The sequence below is a fragment of the Podarcis liolepis genome (genome assembly GCF_965112155.1).
Source record: "Podarcis liolepis genome assembly, chromosome: 1".
Lineage (NCBI taxonomy): Eukaryota > Metazoa > Chordata > Lepidosauria > Squamata > Lacertidae > Podarcis > Podarcis liolepis.
This window is the reverse complement of record NC_139554.1, coordinates 85,685,677-85,704,518: the sequence shown is the minus strand read 5'-3', so window position 1 is coordinate 85,704,518 and position 18,842 is coordinate 85,685,677. Positions and strand designations below refer to the sequence as shown.

The following is an 18,842-nucleotide window of genomic DNA, read 5'->3' as shown; positions in this document are numbered from 1 at the left end:
CAAGGAGAGGCTGCAGGAATGAACCATGTCGGGGGTCAACCAAACTAAATATGTTGTTTGTTGAGTAGTCCACTTAATTCACCTTTGACAACTGGTCTCATATTAATGTATTTGTGAGGAGTTGGGTGGCAGGAGAGAGACTAAGGATCTAGATCAGTGGTTCCCAACCTTTTTGGGCCATGTCCACCTAAGCATCTCTAAAATCCTGACACCGCCCCCCCTCCCCTGTGACACATAATTCTTATTATTCAAAAAGTGAACTCTTATTCACATGGAGGAAGCCTAAAGGGCCATTAACTGTTAATAACTCATTCTCGAATTGCCCCCCTTAAAAATCAAATTGTCCCCCTTTGGGGTGTGTGCCCCATGTTGGGAACCATGGATTTAGATAATAATATTTACCCTTCCATCCTCAACCTAAATAAGGGCTGCCTTTCTGGTGAAGGAAAATACCAGAAAATCACCTGGTGGTATTTTACATTAGCTGAATGGGTTAACACCCTGCTTCGTTAGTGCTGCGGTCTCTACTGGAAGTGGCCCAGGCCCAGCAGCTGCTTAAAAAAATATTAAATGATGAGTGATTCAGACACAGATCTCCAACATCTTATTATAGTTTGGCCTCTGCAAGTTGTCAACCAATTGGCAGCCAATTTTAATGAAACGTTAAAGGGCACCAAACTATCTAGGTAAGCATGCATAGGATTGGGCTACAAGGCTTAAAAAGCAGTTATAACCCTGGGCCAGTTGTTTAGGAATTTTATGAGCTTGAAACCAAAAGGTACATTCACATAGCAACTGTAGGGGCTAAACTAGAGCATAACGTTAGAGCTGTGCCCTTTAGCTTAGGTTGTTGTTTTTATTTTTACACCAATAGGCAATGCAGAAGGCCAGGCCAGTTTTCAGTGCAAGTGAGGGGAACTTTAATCCTTTGCTCCATGCTAGGATCCTGATCTGAAGTGTGCAAGTCTGCAATTTGCATGGAGGGAGGGGGGAAAGCTCCCATTGAACCATGTGGCATAGGAGCTAAGAACATTACAAGCTGAAATGTTGCTGGTTTAAATCTCACCTGTCAGCATGAGCTCACAAGGTGGCTGAATGAGGATGAAATATTCAGCCCCTCTATCAGGCAGGGTTGTTGTTCCCACCCAGCTGTCTGTTTGGGCACCCTCAGGCAATAGGATGTTCTGTTCTCACTGTACCACAATCGTCACCAAGTACAGGAGGGACAGATCCACCCGCTAGGGTTTCATTCATGAGCTATCAGAGGCAAGTTTTATTGCTGATGCTATCAATGGTGATTGTTCAGCACTGCAGAATATCCCTCAGATTCTCTCCCTGAAGCCATGTCTATTTTCCACACTTTAGGATTGCCATTTTATATATTTTAGTGGCAGAAGCACTGTGCACCCTTAAGAGCTGCTGGAGAAGCAGAAACTGCAAGCAAAACATTTTCTGCTTTCATGATTCCTTGCTGGGAAGTGTTTACCTGTTGATTTGTGCCAGACAAAGTTATTAAGAACACAAAGCCTTGGATAACGTTTCTGCCAAAGCCTTAGGGTTACCAGCTTTCTGAGCCTTTAACAACAGTATAATCTGCAGAATCAGCTATCTCCATGCTCTGGAAAGTTGAAGTCAATTCGAAGTCCAAGCAGTTGCTGATGGATTCCCCCCCCCCCTTTCTGGCCAGTTATTGGCAACCCTATGAGAACCTCAATCCTATCCAATAGTTTCCTTGTTACTCCACTCCTAGGCTTAATTGAAAATGACAGATATATTGTTTAGAAGACCAAATGGCTATTAAGTGAGCTTATGTCTATAATGTAGATAAACTCAGAGTTTGTACTCAATATATATGGAAAAAGCCAAAAGATTATAAACAGTCTAGAATTAGCATGGTTGCAAACCCTACAACTGCAGCTTCTCTTGAATGACCCTATAATTAAACTTCAAACTTGCAGATCGCATATACGTATGGTACAAAGTAATGGTTAAAACAGTAAGTTGTAAGTGCCAAGGAGTGAAGTCACAAATTTATTCCGTATTGCTGGGGAATTGGATGGGACTTACTGGACTGAGACAGATCTGCGAGACTGACATAAATCACAGATACTAGTGCAGGATTGAAAAAGAAGTTAGAAAGAGGGTGCCTCTGGGAAGGAGTCAAAAGGCCACTGGGCCAGCGAAAGACACTGTCTTGCGGGCAGAAGAGGGGACGGTCAAGGAAGAAAAGAGATGGTTTGAGGACAATAGAGGAAGCCAGTGTCCAGAAGGAAGACACTAAGAGGATAATCAAGGAGGCCAGCAAGCCAGGAAGAGGATCCTGCTGCAGACAGTTGAGGACAGTGGGCTAGGAAGAGAGTCCTGCCCCCATGGCAGGCAAAGAGAACAAAGGACCAGAAACAAAGGAGGCAGTGAATCAGGCCAGTGGGCCTAGAAAAGCGATGCTATAGAAAGCCAAGAGGCTAGGAAAAGCTTCTCTTTGGGTAGCGTGTCAGAGGCCATTGGCCAGAATGAGGGTCAAGGAGTCCAGCAGGCTAGGAAAAGAGGTACAATGGGAACAGTCGAGGCCAGTGGTTCAGTGAAAGAACCACTATGGAGACAGAGGCTACTGGGCTTGAGAGAGGATCAAGAAGGGCAGAGAAGGAATTGCTGATCATTGATGATCATGTCAGACCAACATCCTTCCTTCTCTGCCACACCCAGTGACCCCGACTGCTGAGCCAAGGAAAGATGAATGCATCATAATAGGAAAATATCTGGGGAGATTATATTTGCCATAGTTTATAGGTTTGTATATTTGAGAGAGAGGTGATGGTATCACAGCCTGTCTATACCACCTTTCTTCCTCACAACAATCTCCAAGGCAGCTGCCAGGAAGCATGATACGATTTTTTTTAAGGCAATGGTGAGTGTGAAAGCTCTGGAGGGATGAGAGTGGGAAATGTCCACACCTCGGCCCTTAATAATTACTGCTGCTACTAATGGTTGTTGATTAGTGGTTGTTCCCTACTGCTAATCTTTGAAGGTTCTGTGGTAACCATAGAGGAAAATAACAAAAACTGCTGCTCTTTCAAGGTTCCATGTGTTACCATGATCACCATTGGGGAAACAGCCCCTCCCCTGGAAGTGTGCTACCTAGCAACTGGGCCAGGTAGCACTAGAGGTTTAGGTCCCCGTGTGATGAGAAATTTCCCTATCTTCTCTGCTAAATAGTCCGTTGCCCCTGATTCTTCCCACCAGCAGGGCTGACCACTGAAAGTGGAAATCGTCCACTCCCTAAACTGTAGATATTCTGCTACCAACACAAATTAGGGTGTTTATTATTATATCGTTTCCATCAATTTCACAACACCAACACCACATTTTCCCAACCCAAGCCCCCTTTGAAAACCATCCTTTACTGAATACAACCATCTCATCCTCTGTCGTCCCCTTCTCCTTGTGCGCTCCATCTTTCCCAACATCAGGGTCTTTTCCAGGGAGTCTTCTCTTCTCATGAGGTGGCCAAAGTATTGGAGCCTCAGCTTCAGGATCTGTCCTTCCAGTGAGCACTCGGGGCTGATTTCCTCTGGAATGGATAGGTTTGATCTTCTTGCAGTCCATGGGATCTGCAGATCATACTGTTGTTAAAGGTTCAGAAAGCTGGTAACCCTAAGGCTTTGGCAGAAACGTTATCCAAGGCCCCCAGCATTTTTAATAGTTGCGTGGAAGACATTTCAGTCTATGGTTGTTTTCTCAGTGCTGCATGAGTGAGGGGAACAACTGCACTAGCTAAATTTCCCTGTTTGACTCCCTCCTTGCCTTAAGGATAAAATACAAAACCGCTTTGTTAAGACTTTCAGTTGAAAGTACTGTTGACATGATCTGCTGCTGCTGCTGCTGCTGACGATGACCTTAAATGATTCTGTTCTACAGCCTTTCTTTTTACATGAGATTGTTTTAATAATAATGTTATATTGTGCTTATTGTGCTTATTGTGGCAAGCTACTTTAAGCACTAGAACAGGCAGGATAGAAATTATGATTATACAAAATTATGATGAAATATAGAAGCCTGTTCCTTTATTACATCTGAGTATCCTAACACATGCACATATGCTCATGAAAATGCTTGCATCCTGTCCTATGTCTAGAGTTACCACATGTAAAGGAGAACCAGGACACTGATTCTTTCAACAGCTGGGGCTGCTTTTTTTGAAAGTGTTGTATTTTCATTCCTAAGTGACAATCTGTACCTGTGAGCATCCCCTCTTATATACAGCAATTTCAAGGTACAGGAGTCTTACCCATCTTTACATCTGGCTACCCTTTGTACATGCGTTAACACACACATTTAGCAAATCTATAGCCAAATGCCACCTCCGATGTCCACATCCAAACAACACACAAATTCCAGCCTGCACCCTCTAGATCCACCAGTATTTTAGGACAGGGTGCGGAACCTGGACCCCGAAGCCACACATGGCTGTTGCCTGCAGGGAGCGTGGAGATGGGGGAGGAGGGGGATAAGCTGAAGGAGGAAGTGGGGAAAAGCTCTGCAAGTGATCAGACCTCTAGCAAGAGCAATCTGTCTCTCCCTGGACAGATCACTGAGAGGGCTGAAAAAGGGGGAAGAGAAAGAAAGGAAGAGAGACAAGGGGGTGTCAGAAAGGGAAATAGAAAAGGAAGAAGCCTGCTCAAATTTGGCTCTGACCACACTAAGCATCTGCACATTCCCTGGGGGAATGTTGCTGACATCAACATAAAAAGTTTTACCAATCTGGGGAATCTCTCAAGCTACCTGTACCGCTGCCAGTTAAAGTCCCTCTTTTTGGGCCCTGCTGAGCAGTTTCGATACTGAGGAAGGAAGCCGGACCTTCACAGTGGTTGCTCCAACATACTGGTCAAGTTTACAGGAAGAAATCCAGTTGTGTCCCTCCCTCTCTCTTGACGTGGGGGGGGGGATGCCATGCATATATTTTTGGGGTAATTTTTAGATATAGGCATTCTAATTCCCCCTCCCCCCAAGTCCTTGTTTTTGTTTTAGCTGTGAAATCCCATCTCACTTTTTATCACTGTTGTTAACTGCCTCAAGTTTGAGAGAGGCGGCACACTTTTTATTTATTTAAACAAAGCAATTCATAGAGTGTCACTTCTGTGGGTTCATATGTTTAGGGTCTATCTATACTATACAGTTCTATGGAGCTAGGAGGCTTCCGCTATGGAAGCGGCATCAATTAGAGACCCTTGTTCAGTCCCAGGAGCCAGGCATTGAGACATCATCATCTGTGTGGTAACAGCTGGCTGGTCTTTTGTGGCCTTTCAGGTGGATTAGTCCCCATAGCAATCAGAGGCCAGACAGGTAACTTGATGTTCAGGGCGAGGGCGGGAGAAGCTGTGCTCAGGATATCAGCAGGTCTGTTTCCTTTCACACTGTGTACCAAGGGCAAGGGTGTGTGTGTGTGTGTGTGTGTGTGTGTGTGTGTGTGTGTGTATCCCCAGTGTCCAAATACAGAGAAACATTAAGCTGATGCTCTTCCTTTCAGAGGTCCCTTCAGAGCCTCATCTCAAAAGATCCTTCTCCTAAAGACATCTGAGGAGTGGGTAAGAGCATGTGCTTTGATCTGGATGCCCCTCAGAGCAAACAGCTCAGCTCAGTCAAGAACTCAGTGGGTGCCTTCAGTGAACTACTATCCTCCTCAAGCTATATAATATGTGGCTAATCATATTGGCCTACCTTACAGGAGCATCATTAATGATGTACTGTATGTGTGCTTTGGGCTTTCTAGAAAAGCACTACATACATATTTTTATTCTTTATACTGTAACGCACCTACAAAATTTGGAAGTAAAATTTCTTGCAGCAAATGACTGAACAGAGTGACAAAGGCAGTTTTCATGCACTATCAAGCAACTTGTCCAATAAGAGGTTATTGGGAACTGGACAATAGTTGCTCAGTACCTCTGTATCCAGGGAATCCCTCTTGGGAAGGGGATGGACCATTGCCTCCTTAAGGACCAGTGGCACCTTCTCCCTCATGTGACTCACCCATGTGGGCTCACCCAGCAACACCCTTTCATCTGCCTTTTGTAAGCCATGATGGGCAAGGGTCAAAAGGACACTTAGTCAATCTCCTTCAAGCAGCTTGTCTGCATTCTCAGACTGCAAGAATTGAACTTGATCCAAGGTAACCTGACCAGATGATGCTGGTCATGAACATTCCATCAACTCAAGAAACAAACCAATCAGCAAAACAGTATCTTCACCCCAGGGAGGGAAGAGGGTATCAGTTTGGCTGGGTACAAGGAGAACTGGGTGTGAAGCAGACTGAAGCTGACCAGAAAGCTGAGAAGCAAGGTCTTCCCAAGAAATCTGGCCCTGTGGGCTGGCACATCCAAATGTCCCTCCCTTAACATCATGTCCCTTCCAAATACTGGTGTTGCACATATGTCCATATGTTGCTGTGATAGAGCCCTTTTATTTATTTATTTTTCACTTTGGATTTCCTCGCCACCTTTATACAGCCAAAGTTAGTGTTATGACCTGAAGGGTTATATGGTTCGCATCTTGGAAGAACATCTAACATTAAGGGGTTCAGGATGGGAAAGCCTGTGAGATGACAGCAGGAAAGGTGTGGATAGGCAGAGGTATTTTGGAAACGAGAGGTAAGGCTGCCACCTTTGTATGGTGTGGCTTGTGTCCCTTTAATAGCTGCAATATGATGAAAAAACTCCTAAAGATGCAAAGACCTGCCTAGATCTGGAAATCTAAAGGGAGTAGTGAGGTCCAAAGGGGCACTATAGAGGTAACAGACTGAAGATGGGGACTCTCCACAAGAGGTCCCGGAGCTCGCTGCCCTCTTGGGATTTTCAGATCAGGCAACCCGTGAGGATGGTGAGGCAATGAGCGATCAGAAACTTGCAAGTGAGTGCATGAGAGAAGGCAACTGGTCATTCCTAAGCTTAAGGTTCAAGAAGTGCTGGAGTGAAGGAGTGTCAGAAAAAACAGAGTGCCCTGTCCAGAATGCTGCCAGTACTGCCTGTTGGTCCACAGTACCCAAAATGATAAATAACAGGTGGTGTACTCTGGTTTTAATAAGCTTTCCTTGTATTTGGAATGGATTCAGTGGCCCGGACATCTCCTAGCTCTTACTGAAGGAGATGCTTTTCCTGCCACCTTAGCACCTGGCTGTATTGGGGTAAATGACAGGCTGCCTGCCCTATTTGCATTTCCTTCCTAAGGCGGCAGGATGATTTGTTAGTGAAATCAGATGGCAGAAGCAGGGAGAGAGTGTGAGTTGGGGGAAGAGGGAGAAGAGAGGCAGTGGGAGCTATTCCTGATCTAATCAGCCAGACCTGGTAAATAAACCCAGCTGTATCTGTGCCTGCAGCAGGAAATGGTCCTCGGAGCAAACAGTGCACCAAGCAACGGGTGGCAAGATAAACAGGGGTTGGTGCTGCTTCCATCTGCTCCAGGGAGGGAGGGGGGAAATGTGGCTGCAGCAAAACTGTCTCCCTAGTACTGGACAGTCACACACATGTGGGGACCAGGAATCCACACTGAGGGATCTGCTGCAGTCTGTTAAATCTATGCAATTGCTCACCTGCCTTCCTATTATTCCACCTAGAGGGGCTGAAAATAAGGGAAGGTGAATGTGATGCCCCACGCTTTGGAAATCTGCAGAAGAACCAGCAGACTCGGCTTGACACTATTTACTCAATCATACACTTAACAAGTGGTAGGATTTATTATTGCCTTGGTTCCTTATTCAACATTTACCTAATTTGTGGATGTAATTGTGTGGCTGGTTTTGGGGTTGGTCCCATGATGTGAAAGTAAGTGATTTCATTGGTTCAGTCACTTTTAATGAAGTCAAATAGAAGGTTTGGTTACTCAGTGATTTACCATAGCTCAACAAACTAATTATACTCTGGTCTGTTATAACAAACGAATCAAAGATAATGATGCCAAGTTCTTTGTAGTTACTCTAGAGATGTATTAACTGAAATGATTGCTCACATTTAATTCACCAACTAGATCAGCCAAGCCTTCTAGATACAAACCACAGACATTCTTTCCACCAATACCAGTAGGGTAACTGGATGCAACATTGTTCTTCCAACGGAAGCATAGAATAACTTGTTTCGGGAGGTGCAATTTTTCTTATCCTTACATGGCAAGCTACTTGGCCTTGGCCTGAGTGCCAAGGACTCAGGAAATGACAACTAAACTCTACAGAATAGAGACACTTTTCCTTTGGAAGTTTCAAGGCTGGTCATTGGAGTGGGGTGGGGCCATTTGGAGTAATTAAACCATTGCTTCCTGTGGCATTTGGGCATCCCAAGCCAGTAAAGGACATGGAGGGAAGTAATAGGGAAACCACTTGCAAATAGACCAGCCAATCAATATTGAGGTCCAAATTATCCTGAAAACCTTGCAGGGAAGGGATATTTACTGACCATACCTGCTGGGTACAAGGAAAGACATGATCTGTTTTAGTGCCACATAGAATGGACCTGACAGATCAAATTAACTTATGCAGCAGCAGGAGAAGGCCTTGAGCTAACAACAGGAGGCAGCAACTTCAGAAAACAAAATACCCCCCCTTCTCCTTCTCTTGCTTGTAGTATAGCTAGCAGATTAGTTAGGAACCCCTAGAGACAGCACCAGTTGTTGAGGATAGAACAGCTGGCAGAAGGGCATGAGATGCAATTCTTCCAAGGCATTAAGGAGCTGAATCACCTTTGGATGCTGGGGGGCATATTGCTGCCTTCTCTTTCCCCTTGATGCAAAGTTAAACAGCACAATTGTTGAGACTCATCCCCACTTTCCTTGTGGGGGCAGTTGTAGTCTTCTCATCTAATCCTTCATCTTCCTAGCGTGGGGGAGGTTCAACTCACCCAAGCCATTCCTAACACATTGATGATCCATAAACAACTTAGAGGTCAAAGTAAATTATAGAATGACTATGCAAGTATAAAAATGGTGGGGCCACAAAACACATCACATCAGAATGCATGAATTCAATCTGACACTTGTAACTATTTATTTATTAAATTTGCATATAGCCAGCGACCGTTTTAGGCTCATCTCATATGTGTGCGACTGCAAACGCATGCATTGTGCCAAACCTGGAAGCAACCTGAAAACATCACAAAAATGTCACAAAAGAAGGCAGAATGGGGCAGGGTTGGAATGAGGTGTTTACAGGCTTTCAATGAGTGTTCCGATTATACACAAGTATGCAAACATGTGTATAATTGGAATACTGCCCTTCATCTGAAGATCTCAGGATAAAAACACAAGATACATAGAGCCATAGAATTGTAGATTTGGAAAAGGTCCCAAGGGTCATCTAGTCCAACCCATATATTGGAGGAGACAAACGCATAATGGCACACAAACCCTGCCACAAAAAAGAGGGGAGTGAAGATCTACATCAGGAAAAAGGAGGAAATAAAGATTAACACTGATCATAATGGAGACCAATCAAGAGAGATCTGCTGTGTGGGCAGCATGGGGGAGGGGCTGCCAAGGAGGTTGCATATCTGGCCTCCAAGGAGCATGTTGCAGCTACCGCTGGCACTGTTGCCATACTGGTGAGTGAAGCATTCCTTGGAGGCCAGATTTGCAGTCCATATGGATCCTTCCAGGTGAGGCAGTTGCCTCATCTAACTCATAGGCCTGGATCTCAGAAATGCTGAAGTCACATGGGTCACCTTACACATCTAAGAGGTACTAAGTTGCCTTCAGAGAAGCAACTTCACTGAGGTTTGCCATGTATTTATTTTACATATGCACCCCACTCATCTTTATAAATGTGAAGTGCCTAATTTAATATGTAAGAATATTTAAGAGGAATCAGTTAATTAGCCGGTAAAAAGCCAAAATGTAACCGAAGGGGGAAAATACTGGCTAGTGTGATAACTGTGAGCCCAAGATCACAGCTTCTCTATGACCCCATAAAACTACACACACATCATAACTAGTCATTTATGAAAGCACCTAATATGCACAAAGCTCTGTACAAATATAGAACAATAGGTCTCTGCCCACAGAGTCACAATCTTCAGAAGACCTGAGAGAAGGAGAGGGGAGTAGTCCGGCCCCCCACAAGGTCTGAGGGACAGCGGACTGGCCCCCTGCAGAAAAAGTTTGCTGACCCCTGATCTAAACCTACCAATACAGAACTGTAATAATGTATAGAACAGGCTTCCTCAACCTCGGCCCTACAGATGCTTTTGGCCTACAACTCCCATGATCCCTAGCTAGCAGGAGCAGTGGTCAGGGATGATGGGAATTGTAGTCTCAAAACATCTGGAGGGCCAAGGTTGAGAAGCCTGGTATAGAACATCAGGAGGGGAAAGCAAGTGGGAAATAGTTTTGACTCATTTCAGTTAGTGAGTCGTTATCCATTGTCTTTCTCTTTTGCAGTTCCCTGAACAATCCCTGCCCTTCTGCACCCCCTTGTGGGCCAGGGTGGGATTCTCAACAACCACAAGAGAGTGCTGGATTTTTGTGGAAGGATTTCTGCAAGAACAGAATGGGCTGGGAGGCCACTGAAGCAGGTGTGGCTCCCACAGAGGTTACTCTGAAATACAAATGGACAGCCCTTCATTGTTGTGCAAGGCAAGTACTGTACCATCACTGTGGCTGGAACGCAACCCCACAACGCTGTGCACACATTATGGCTCTGTGTATACTATACTTTTAAAGCACCTTCTTTTCCTCAAAGAATTCTGGGAACGGATTCTTGCTAAGGGTGATTGAAAATTGTAACTGTACACTACAATTCCCAGAATTCTTAAAGGGAAATAACATGCTTTTGTGGCATTTACCTATTAGTTGTTGATATATGCCTCCAGGTTACTTTAGATGTGGATTCTTGCTTATTATCTACTTCTTTGGAGTAGACATTCCCTACACCTGTTTCCCCATCTAGGTACAACAGGGGCTGGGGAGACCTGTAACCCACCAGCTGTTGGACTGCAGCTCCCATCACCCGCAGCGGGCATACCCAATGGTCAGAGAGGATGTGAACTGTAATCCACCAACACCTGGAAGACCGCAGGTTCCCCACCCCTGTGGTATAGCAATCAAAGGGTAAAATATAAAGGGTGCCAAAGCAGAAATGTGCATTCTTATTGCTTTGGTGTGGCAGGCCCACACCATACATTTACAGCATATCCAACACACATTTAAGGCACATGACCCCCCCCCCAGGAACCTGGGAACTGTAGTTTGTTCAGGGTGCTGCCCATTGTAGCTCTGAGAAGGAAACTACAGTCGAGGGGGGGAATCTGAGTCACAAAGCCTGGAGCTAACTTGAAGGCTTTTGAATCACCCCAGATGTATAGGCTCAGTAAGGTTTCACACTGAGGGGCATGATGCCAGGGACAGGAAAGTATGAGGCACTTGGGGCAGAGGGAGGCATTTCTCTAGAGTGCCACCCCTGATGGCGCCAGGGGTAGCTTCTCTGTCCTGCGGAATGGCTGCCAGCCTTTCCTGTGCAATGTCCTGGGAAAGGGCCGTGTTCTTAATCCTCTGGCTGAGCAGAGGCATTGTTTGGAGGGTGAAAGAAAAATGGCACGTCAGGGCCTTTGTCTTTTGTGTCCCTCCGCTGCTAAGCAAACATGCCCAGTGCTTCCCATTGTTAGCCTCAGGAGAGAGGAGAGGCATCTCGCCATGATGGGTAAGAGGAATGGACAGCCCGGGCTGGGGCTGGGCTGCTTCACCTCCCACAGCTGCCACTGCTGACTCAGCACAACCTATTGGTGCTCAGTCATTGGACACTTGGCCAAGCCAGGCTATATAATGCTGCTGGGGTCCCCCAGCCCAGCACCACCACTCTTGCCTCCGTGCACTGCCTGCCAAGTAAGTACCAGCCCCCTGCCCTCCCCAAACAGCCCCAGTGGCCCACCCCCTGGGTCCTTATGTGTGGTATCCTGGTAGGGATGGAAGGACCTATCAGTTTTGGTTCTCTCGGTTTCTCCAGTCTTAAATTTGATTCCTCATATTTCTGGAGCAATTTTGTGCTTTATTTCCCTAAATTCTCATAAAAATTCATTTGCATTTTAGCACGTATTTCTCCTAATAAACATACTTTTGGATGCAGTTTTAATTAATGTACACATTTTTGCTAGCAATTCCCCCTAATATAATGCATTTTTATGTTATTTTCCCATAACATATTCATTTCTATGCACACTTTCCCCAAATACATGCATTTTTGTAAACACTGTTTGCTTTGAGAATTGCATTGCAAAATTGGGATAAGTACAAAATTGAAGGATAACTGCTTTGGAAAATGTGAATTTAAATGTGAATGGAATTGAGTGTCTCCCCCTTCCCTATATACTTCCCTTCCCTTGGAGAATCACTGGGGAAAGATTTCTCTGCAAGGACTTCAACTCATAATTTCTGGGTCAACCGACAAAGGGGATGAATTGGGCAGGAGAGATTCGGCACATTCCTCCAGGGTATGGTTCTATACTGGTTTCGCTTGCTTTCATGAGTTACTTGGAGATGTTTGTTCTATCGGCACCTTTCCTGATGCACCTGCTCTTTGCTGGCAGCAAGCTGTGGTCTGGATTGCATTAGTTGATGGGTGTTGTTGTTGAATGACTGGTCCTGCCTTTAGATAGAGGGCTATGTTGAATGGCATTTCAGGCCCATCTACCTCTAGAATTCTGTATGACCCACAACTGCAACAGGGCTATCCTTTTTTCTTTTGTTCTTTTAAAAGTAACAATTAGAATGCATTGGCAGGAAAGTCAAACACAGCACTGAAGGGTGTGTGTATAAGTAAGTGTGCACTATAACGTAAGATGGAAGGGGTCAGCAGAAATCTAGTGGCACAATTCTGGCACCAGGCTGTGTGTAATAAAAATGTAAAGGAAGCTTTCCAAAAACTTTTCTTCCCTTGAGGGGAGGGGGCCTGTCACTTGGATTCTGGATTTCCCTTCAACTCCAGACAACATACCTCATAAACTTAAGACAGGAATACAGCTGGATCATGGGGACTGACAGTCCTACCAGAGCTTGCAGATGTTGACTGAACTCTAGGTTAAAGGAAGGTATGAGATTTCGCTCCATTTAAGAAAAACGAAAAGACCCAATATATTTGGCTCCCAAGCCAGAAAGTACAGAGTGAGTCTTTTAAAAGAGGCCCCGTGGAACATATGTACTCTGTATCCACGGGGCCTCTTTTAAAGGACTCACCCTGTATAATATAAAATGAAATAAGGTCCCTTTAATAGGACCTTCAAACCTGCTCCCTGGGGTGAGCTGCATCGCCCTGTCTAATGGTAGAGCTGGGGGTGTGTAGGCACCCGTTTTCCACTGACTCACTACACCATCTGCATGAATCCAGCTGCTGGTCAGCAAGGACAGGGGGGTGCTCCATTGTACAAACTAGCCAGGGATAGGTGCTAGTAAAATGAGATGACAAATTGAGGAGGAATAGATGAAAAGGAGCATCATGGACTCTCTTGGCCTGTACAATTCATCACTTAGCCAGATAATCCTCCTCAGAGTCTGGTTACTTTTTCTAGCATTTCAGATGCTACTGTCTGTCTCTTCTCCATGACCCATTCTCTTAACTGTATGGCATGGTGCTTGCTGATGCTATTCCATGATAGCTGCTAACAGGGTGAACTTTGGATTTTCTGTGGGTAGTGCAGGGGGACAGGCTGACCCCACCCTGCTGCCATCACCACCAGAAACAAGCATTAAAAACCCACAAACATTGCATTTCTATAGCAGAAGAGCTGCCCATGACCAGCCAGCACATGGAGACCCTGGGTCAATTCAAGATAACCGTCTGGGAGGAAGAAAACTTCCAGGGGAAGCGCTGTGAGTTTCTGATGGAGTGTCCCAGCATCATGGAACGTGGCTTCCGCAAGATCCGCTCCATCAAGGTGGAAAGTGGCCCGTAAGTGCTTCGGTGTCCATAGAGCAATATTTGCAAAGCTGGCTTGAAAAGAGCAGCATGCTTGGAGAATCCACAGATATATATGGCTGATGGGTAGAAGGAGAGAGAGAGAGCGAGAGAGAGAGAGAGAGTGCCCCATAGGGGGCTTCTGCCAGTCTTTCACCCCATAATGTTTCACAGGCAGTTATCGGATGGTTTGAGCAATATTTGATTTTGATTTTTAAATTTTATTGTGAGTTTTAAATTTGAAGCTACCATCATTTGCGCTCTCTCTCTTCTCATCTTTACAGCTGGGTGGGGTTTGAGTACCCTGAATACCAAGGACAGCAGTTCATCTTGGAGAAAGGAGACTACCCTCGGTGGGAGGCCTGGAGTGGGAACAGTGGCTACAGGACCGAGCACCTGCTCTCCTTCCGGACTATCAAGTGTGCTGTGAGTGCAATAATATACTCTCTTGGCTCTAAAAAAACACCTGAAAGGGACCCAATCCCCAATGGAGAAGGGTGCCTCCTGGTCTTGTTCCAGAGAGCACAGAGTAAAAGGAAACACAAAACTATCTGGTGGGGCAAAGGGATCCCCAAATGGTGGTGGAAAACCACAACAATAACAATACCATATTTCCTTGATCAAGCACCATCTCTTTGAAAAGCACTCTTCTAACCAAAGCTACTTCCAGAACATACCGATTTCATTTGCTGCCTGTAATAAATTAAGTGGAAGCATGACAGAAGAGTCTTCAAGGACAAAGGTGGTTTCAGTGAAATTGCCAGGGGGAGTGACATTAACAAAGCTGAAATGAAATTAACAGGCTGTCTGACAAGCTGATATCCCACAGATGCACAACAGGTGAAGGTGATTGTTTTTATGAGACAAATGAAGTGCTGTTAATCCAGTAGCAAGCAAGCTTTTGAGTTATACAGAGCTCTTCATCAGAACTCTTTTGTTGTGGATTTCTGTATAGCTCCTGTCAGTCAACTAAAACCATGGCACTCTTCCTGTTTTCCACCTTTTTATTTTCGGGGGCTCAGGGGAAATGTAAAATTATGCTCAGTGTTGAATGAGGGCAAGGACTGCATTCAGAAGGAACAAGAGGTTTGGAGAAGCTGCGGAGATCTCATCTCCTGCATCATTGGGGAGCCTTAAAGGTAAAAGCCCATTCTCCAGATGGTGACTCAATAACCAGGGAGAGAAGGGACACATATAAACAGTTAGCAATGTACTCTGGAGGACAGGGCCAAACAAGGTTGCAATCTTGCTTATCTTCGTGACCTTTCACAAATGAGGGTGGCTATGGGGAAGAAATAGCTTTTATCTCAGACAGGATTGCTAGGTCCAGATGTCAAGAGGGCTCTTGCATCTTTTACAGTGGCTCCCAGTTTGGTTTTCACCATCTTAGTCCTGCAGTGATGAGACAATATTTCCCTTCTGTTCAAAGCTTCATCAGGATCTGGGGTCCCACAACCCTAATCTGAACCAATGAAAGGCTCATATTAGGGTTGCCACCTTCAAATTTAGAGGGGGGGGGGAAATCACTGCTGTAGAACAATTTCCTCCAAGTCCTTCCCCTTGCTTTCACTAAAATGAGTGAGATTGAGGAGAATGAAGAATTTAGATCTCCCTCTGCAGAAGTGCTGTGCATTGGGGCTTTTATGGCAGCATCTCTGGGTCAGAAGGCTGAGTCCCTTGGCTAGATCAATAAGAGGCCCATGCTGTTTGACAAACAATACACACCCTGCAAGCCAAGGCGGTAAATAACTCTAAAATGAACCACATGCTTTGGACTCCTTTTTTGTCTAAAAGTGTCCCAGTCCATAAGCAGAGCGGACTAAACTAAGGCAAGCCCATGGGGGAAACCAGGCGTTCATTCACTGTACAGTGCTGAGGCAGGAAGGGTTTGCTAGGTCCAGATGTCGAGAGGGCGCTTGCATCTTTTACAGTGGCTCCCAGTTTGGTTTTCGCCATCTTAGTCCATATAGCTCAGTTTGGCACATGGCTTTGGGGCAAAGGAGCTGCCTCAATGGCAGAAGCAAACTAAATAAATGAATGTGGAGTGGCATATATTAAAAAGCTCCCATAGACAAATGAATAAGTTGGGAGGGGTGCTTTTTTTTTAGCATTAACGTCAGAAAGCTGGTCAAGGGTGTGAAAGGTTGGCATTGAAAAGGAAAGGTTTTTTTGTTTTTGTTTTTTGCAAGTGTCAGCCAGGCTTTCTGGGACAAATGTATAGTACCAGCTCCAAACAGGCTACAGCCAGTATGGCATATCACTCCATCTTGAAGAGCGGTTGCTTCTGTTCCTAACCGGGGTTTAAAATCTCTGCACGTCCTCATCTCTGGGCTTTAATAACAACCAGTCAGATTATGTCCGCGCTTTAATAAAGGGGTGTGAGATATCATCTCGTTTCTGGCTGGCAGGATCACTTGGCGGAGTGCAGCCTGCAGGAATGGGGGAGGGGGATGCAGCTGTGCCCAGTTTCAGTTTTAACCCCTTGAGTCCACAGCAGGATAGCAAGAGACTATGCATCCTGACCACTTGGAAAGCCGGGAGGGTTTTCTTTGCATAACGGATAGAATCCCAAGCCTTTCTTTTCTGCTTGCTGGGGACTATGTTAACAGACAGACCCATAAAGATGCTTGACAGTCATTCACCAACAGCTGCTTGTCAGCAGCACACACAGTGCCCAAGGATGCCCAAGTGAGGTCCTCTGGGTGTTACTGGTCTCTTAACTCCCATCATCCCTGACCACTGGCTATGCAGGCTGAGAATTATAGGAGTTTGAGTTCAACAATGTCTGGAGGATCACAGGGTCCCGACTTCTGATCTAGGGAAACCAGAGGCAATGGATGATAAAACTCCTTTGCACGTGCTCTCTCTGTGTGTGTGCACATGCAGTATCACCACTGTGCACAGAGTTTTACAGTGTGTCAAGCAAAATACAGATTCCAGCTCCTGAGAAGTTTACAGTATATGTCTACAGTTCATTTAGGCTTTGTAGGGGATGGGGACTAAGAGGGGTTGCGCCAAAAGCCTTATAAGAAAAGGAGGGGGATTTTCAAAAGGTTTTTGAAGGGAGGTGGGCCACACAGATGTCCAGTCATAAGGGGAAGCAAATATAAACATTATGGCATAATCCAGAGGATGATGAGACCTCACATGGTTGAAGGGACTGGCATTAGAGAGGGTAGGGAAGAAGGGAGCAAGTCCATAATACAGATCAGGGAATTTTGGCAGGTGCTGGTTGTGCAGGAAAAGGGCCCTTCAGAGCAGTGCCTGAGGAGTTCTACCATCCACTGCAATATGATCATTGCAATCCAACCTGCCAATAGGACAGTGGCTTAGCCACAGGGGAATAAAGGGAAGAAAGTGAAGAAAAGGAGAGCTGAAAGGGAAGGTGGATAAAAATGCAGGAATAGCAAATGGTGTTCTTTTAGATTCAAGGATCTTGCCTTTCTTCCTTTCCTCTGTCATAACTGGCCTGGTTCGCACACAACACTAAGTCATGGTTTATTAAATTATGGTTTAGCATTATGTGTGAACCCTGCCCAGCAGTACCTATGGTTTGTTTACTGCCAACAAATCACCATATGAAACTGTGGTTTATTATTGCCTTACAACACTTGGTTTGTTTTAACTATGGCTTGGTGTTATCTGTGACTCCAGCACCCTTCCATAAACATGGTGTGTTTCACCACCTCACTGCAGACATTCACCAAAAGACATGAGGCTAGGGCAGCTGGGAAAAAACCCAAATGTAGGAGAAATAAGCCATGGTGTGTTTGCTCATCTGTTAGGCAACTCATGGTGAACTTGTGGTTTATCTGTTGGGTATTAAAAGTCTTTGCCTGTGACAGTCCCACACCAAATCATCCTCCACTTTAACCTATCCTGCAGAACCACAGTGACAGCAAAGTTACCCTGTATGAGGCAGAGAACTTCCAAGGACGTAAGTTTGAGCTCAGCGATGACTATCCATCCCTGCAGGCCATGGGCTGGGGCAACAAGGAGGTGGCTTCTATCAAGGTCAATTCTGGAGCGTAAGTGATGCCTTCTGAGTTGGAGCGAAGTTGGAAGGGCCACCCACCCCGCAGGTTCTGTGAAGGGAATCCTCCTATAACCTCATTCTTACTTTGCCAAAAACACCAATAAGCACAGCTAGCTGGATGAACCATGAGCAATCCTGGGATTGCCATAGCTGCCTCCCTTTTTAAAGAGAAACTATCCCAGGCTCCCGGTCTCCTTCCCCAATTGTGTCCTGCCCTTTTGAGACTGGTTGATCAGTAACAGCTGCTGGAGGAGGAGTGGACCCCCCCCAAAGGATATGGGTTAAAAAGCAGCGGGAGGGGGGCTGAACTATCCCTTCTTTGGTGTAGGATATGCTTTTGGGGCTGGAAGTGCCTGTATTGCCAATGTTCTGCTTTATCCCCTAGATGGGTGGCATATCAATACCCAGGGTACCGGGGCTACCAATATGTCTTGGAGCGGGACAGACAGAATGGTGAATACAAAAAGTACAGCGAATACAGCACCCAGGCCCACACCAACCAGATCCAGTCCATCCGCCGTGTCCAGCACTGAGCTGTGTCTTAGCAGCAGCAGCAGCAGCAGCATCGGCCCTCCTGCACTCCACCAGCACCCCCCACACCTGCCTGTGCGCCCAAGGGCCCGCCAAGCAGTAGACCTGCACCTGGTAGCCAATAAAGGCATTTACCAAACCCATCTTTCTTTTTGTGCATCTGTTATTATTATTATTATTATTATTATTATTATTATTATTAATTAACTAATTAATTTATACCCAGCAGGCTGGTTGGTTTACCTGCTGGCATACAAGCCAAGAAAGCTAAGCAGAATTCACTGTCTCTGACACACACACAACACACGGAAGGTCCATCCCTAAAGCCTCAACAAGGCACAGACAAACATTTGTGGT

At 45.5% G+C, this 18,842-nt stretch overlaps 1 protein-coding gene across 6 annotated transcripts; it reads left to right on the top strand.

The window, feature by feature from the left end:
* Nucleotides 1-5,509: 5,509 nt before the first annotated feature.
* On the top strand, nt 5,510-18,620 carry CRYBA2 (crystallin beta A2). Of its 6 annotated transcripts, none has more exons than XM_083512872.1 (7): nt 5,510-5,582; nt 7,607-7,717; nt 10,414-10,608; nt 13,744-13,912; nt 14,203-14,344; nt 17,804-17,946; nt 18,340-18,620. In XM_083512872.1, exons 4-7 carry the CDS (start codon nt 13,755-13,757, stop codon nt 18,485-18,487), a joined length of 591 nt encoding a protein of 196 aa, XP_083368998.1. In that variant the 5' UTR covers nt 5,510-5,582; nt 7,607-7,717; nt 10,414-10,608; nt 13,744-13,754; the 3' UTR covers nt 18,488-18,620. The 6 variants fall into 6 exon arrangements, with proteins under 6 accessions (XP_083368998.1, XP_083368997.1, XP_083369002.1 ...); XM_083512871.1 differs by having other exon boundaries at nt 13,741-13,912; XM_083512876.1 differs by lacking the exons at nt 5,510-5,582; nt 7,607-7,717; nt 10,414-10,608 and adding an exon at nt 11,810-11,853 and having other exon boundaries at nt 13,741-13,912.
* Nucleotides 18,621-18,842: the final 222 nt, after the last annotated feature.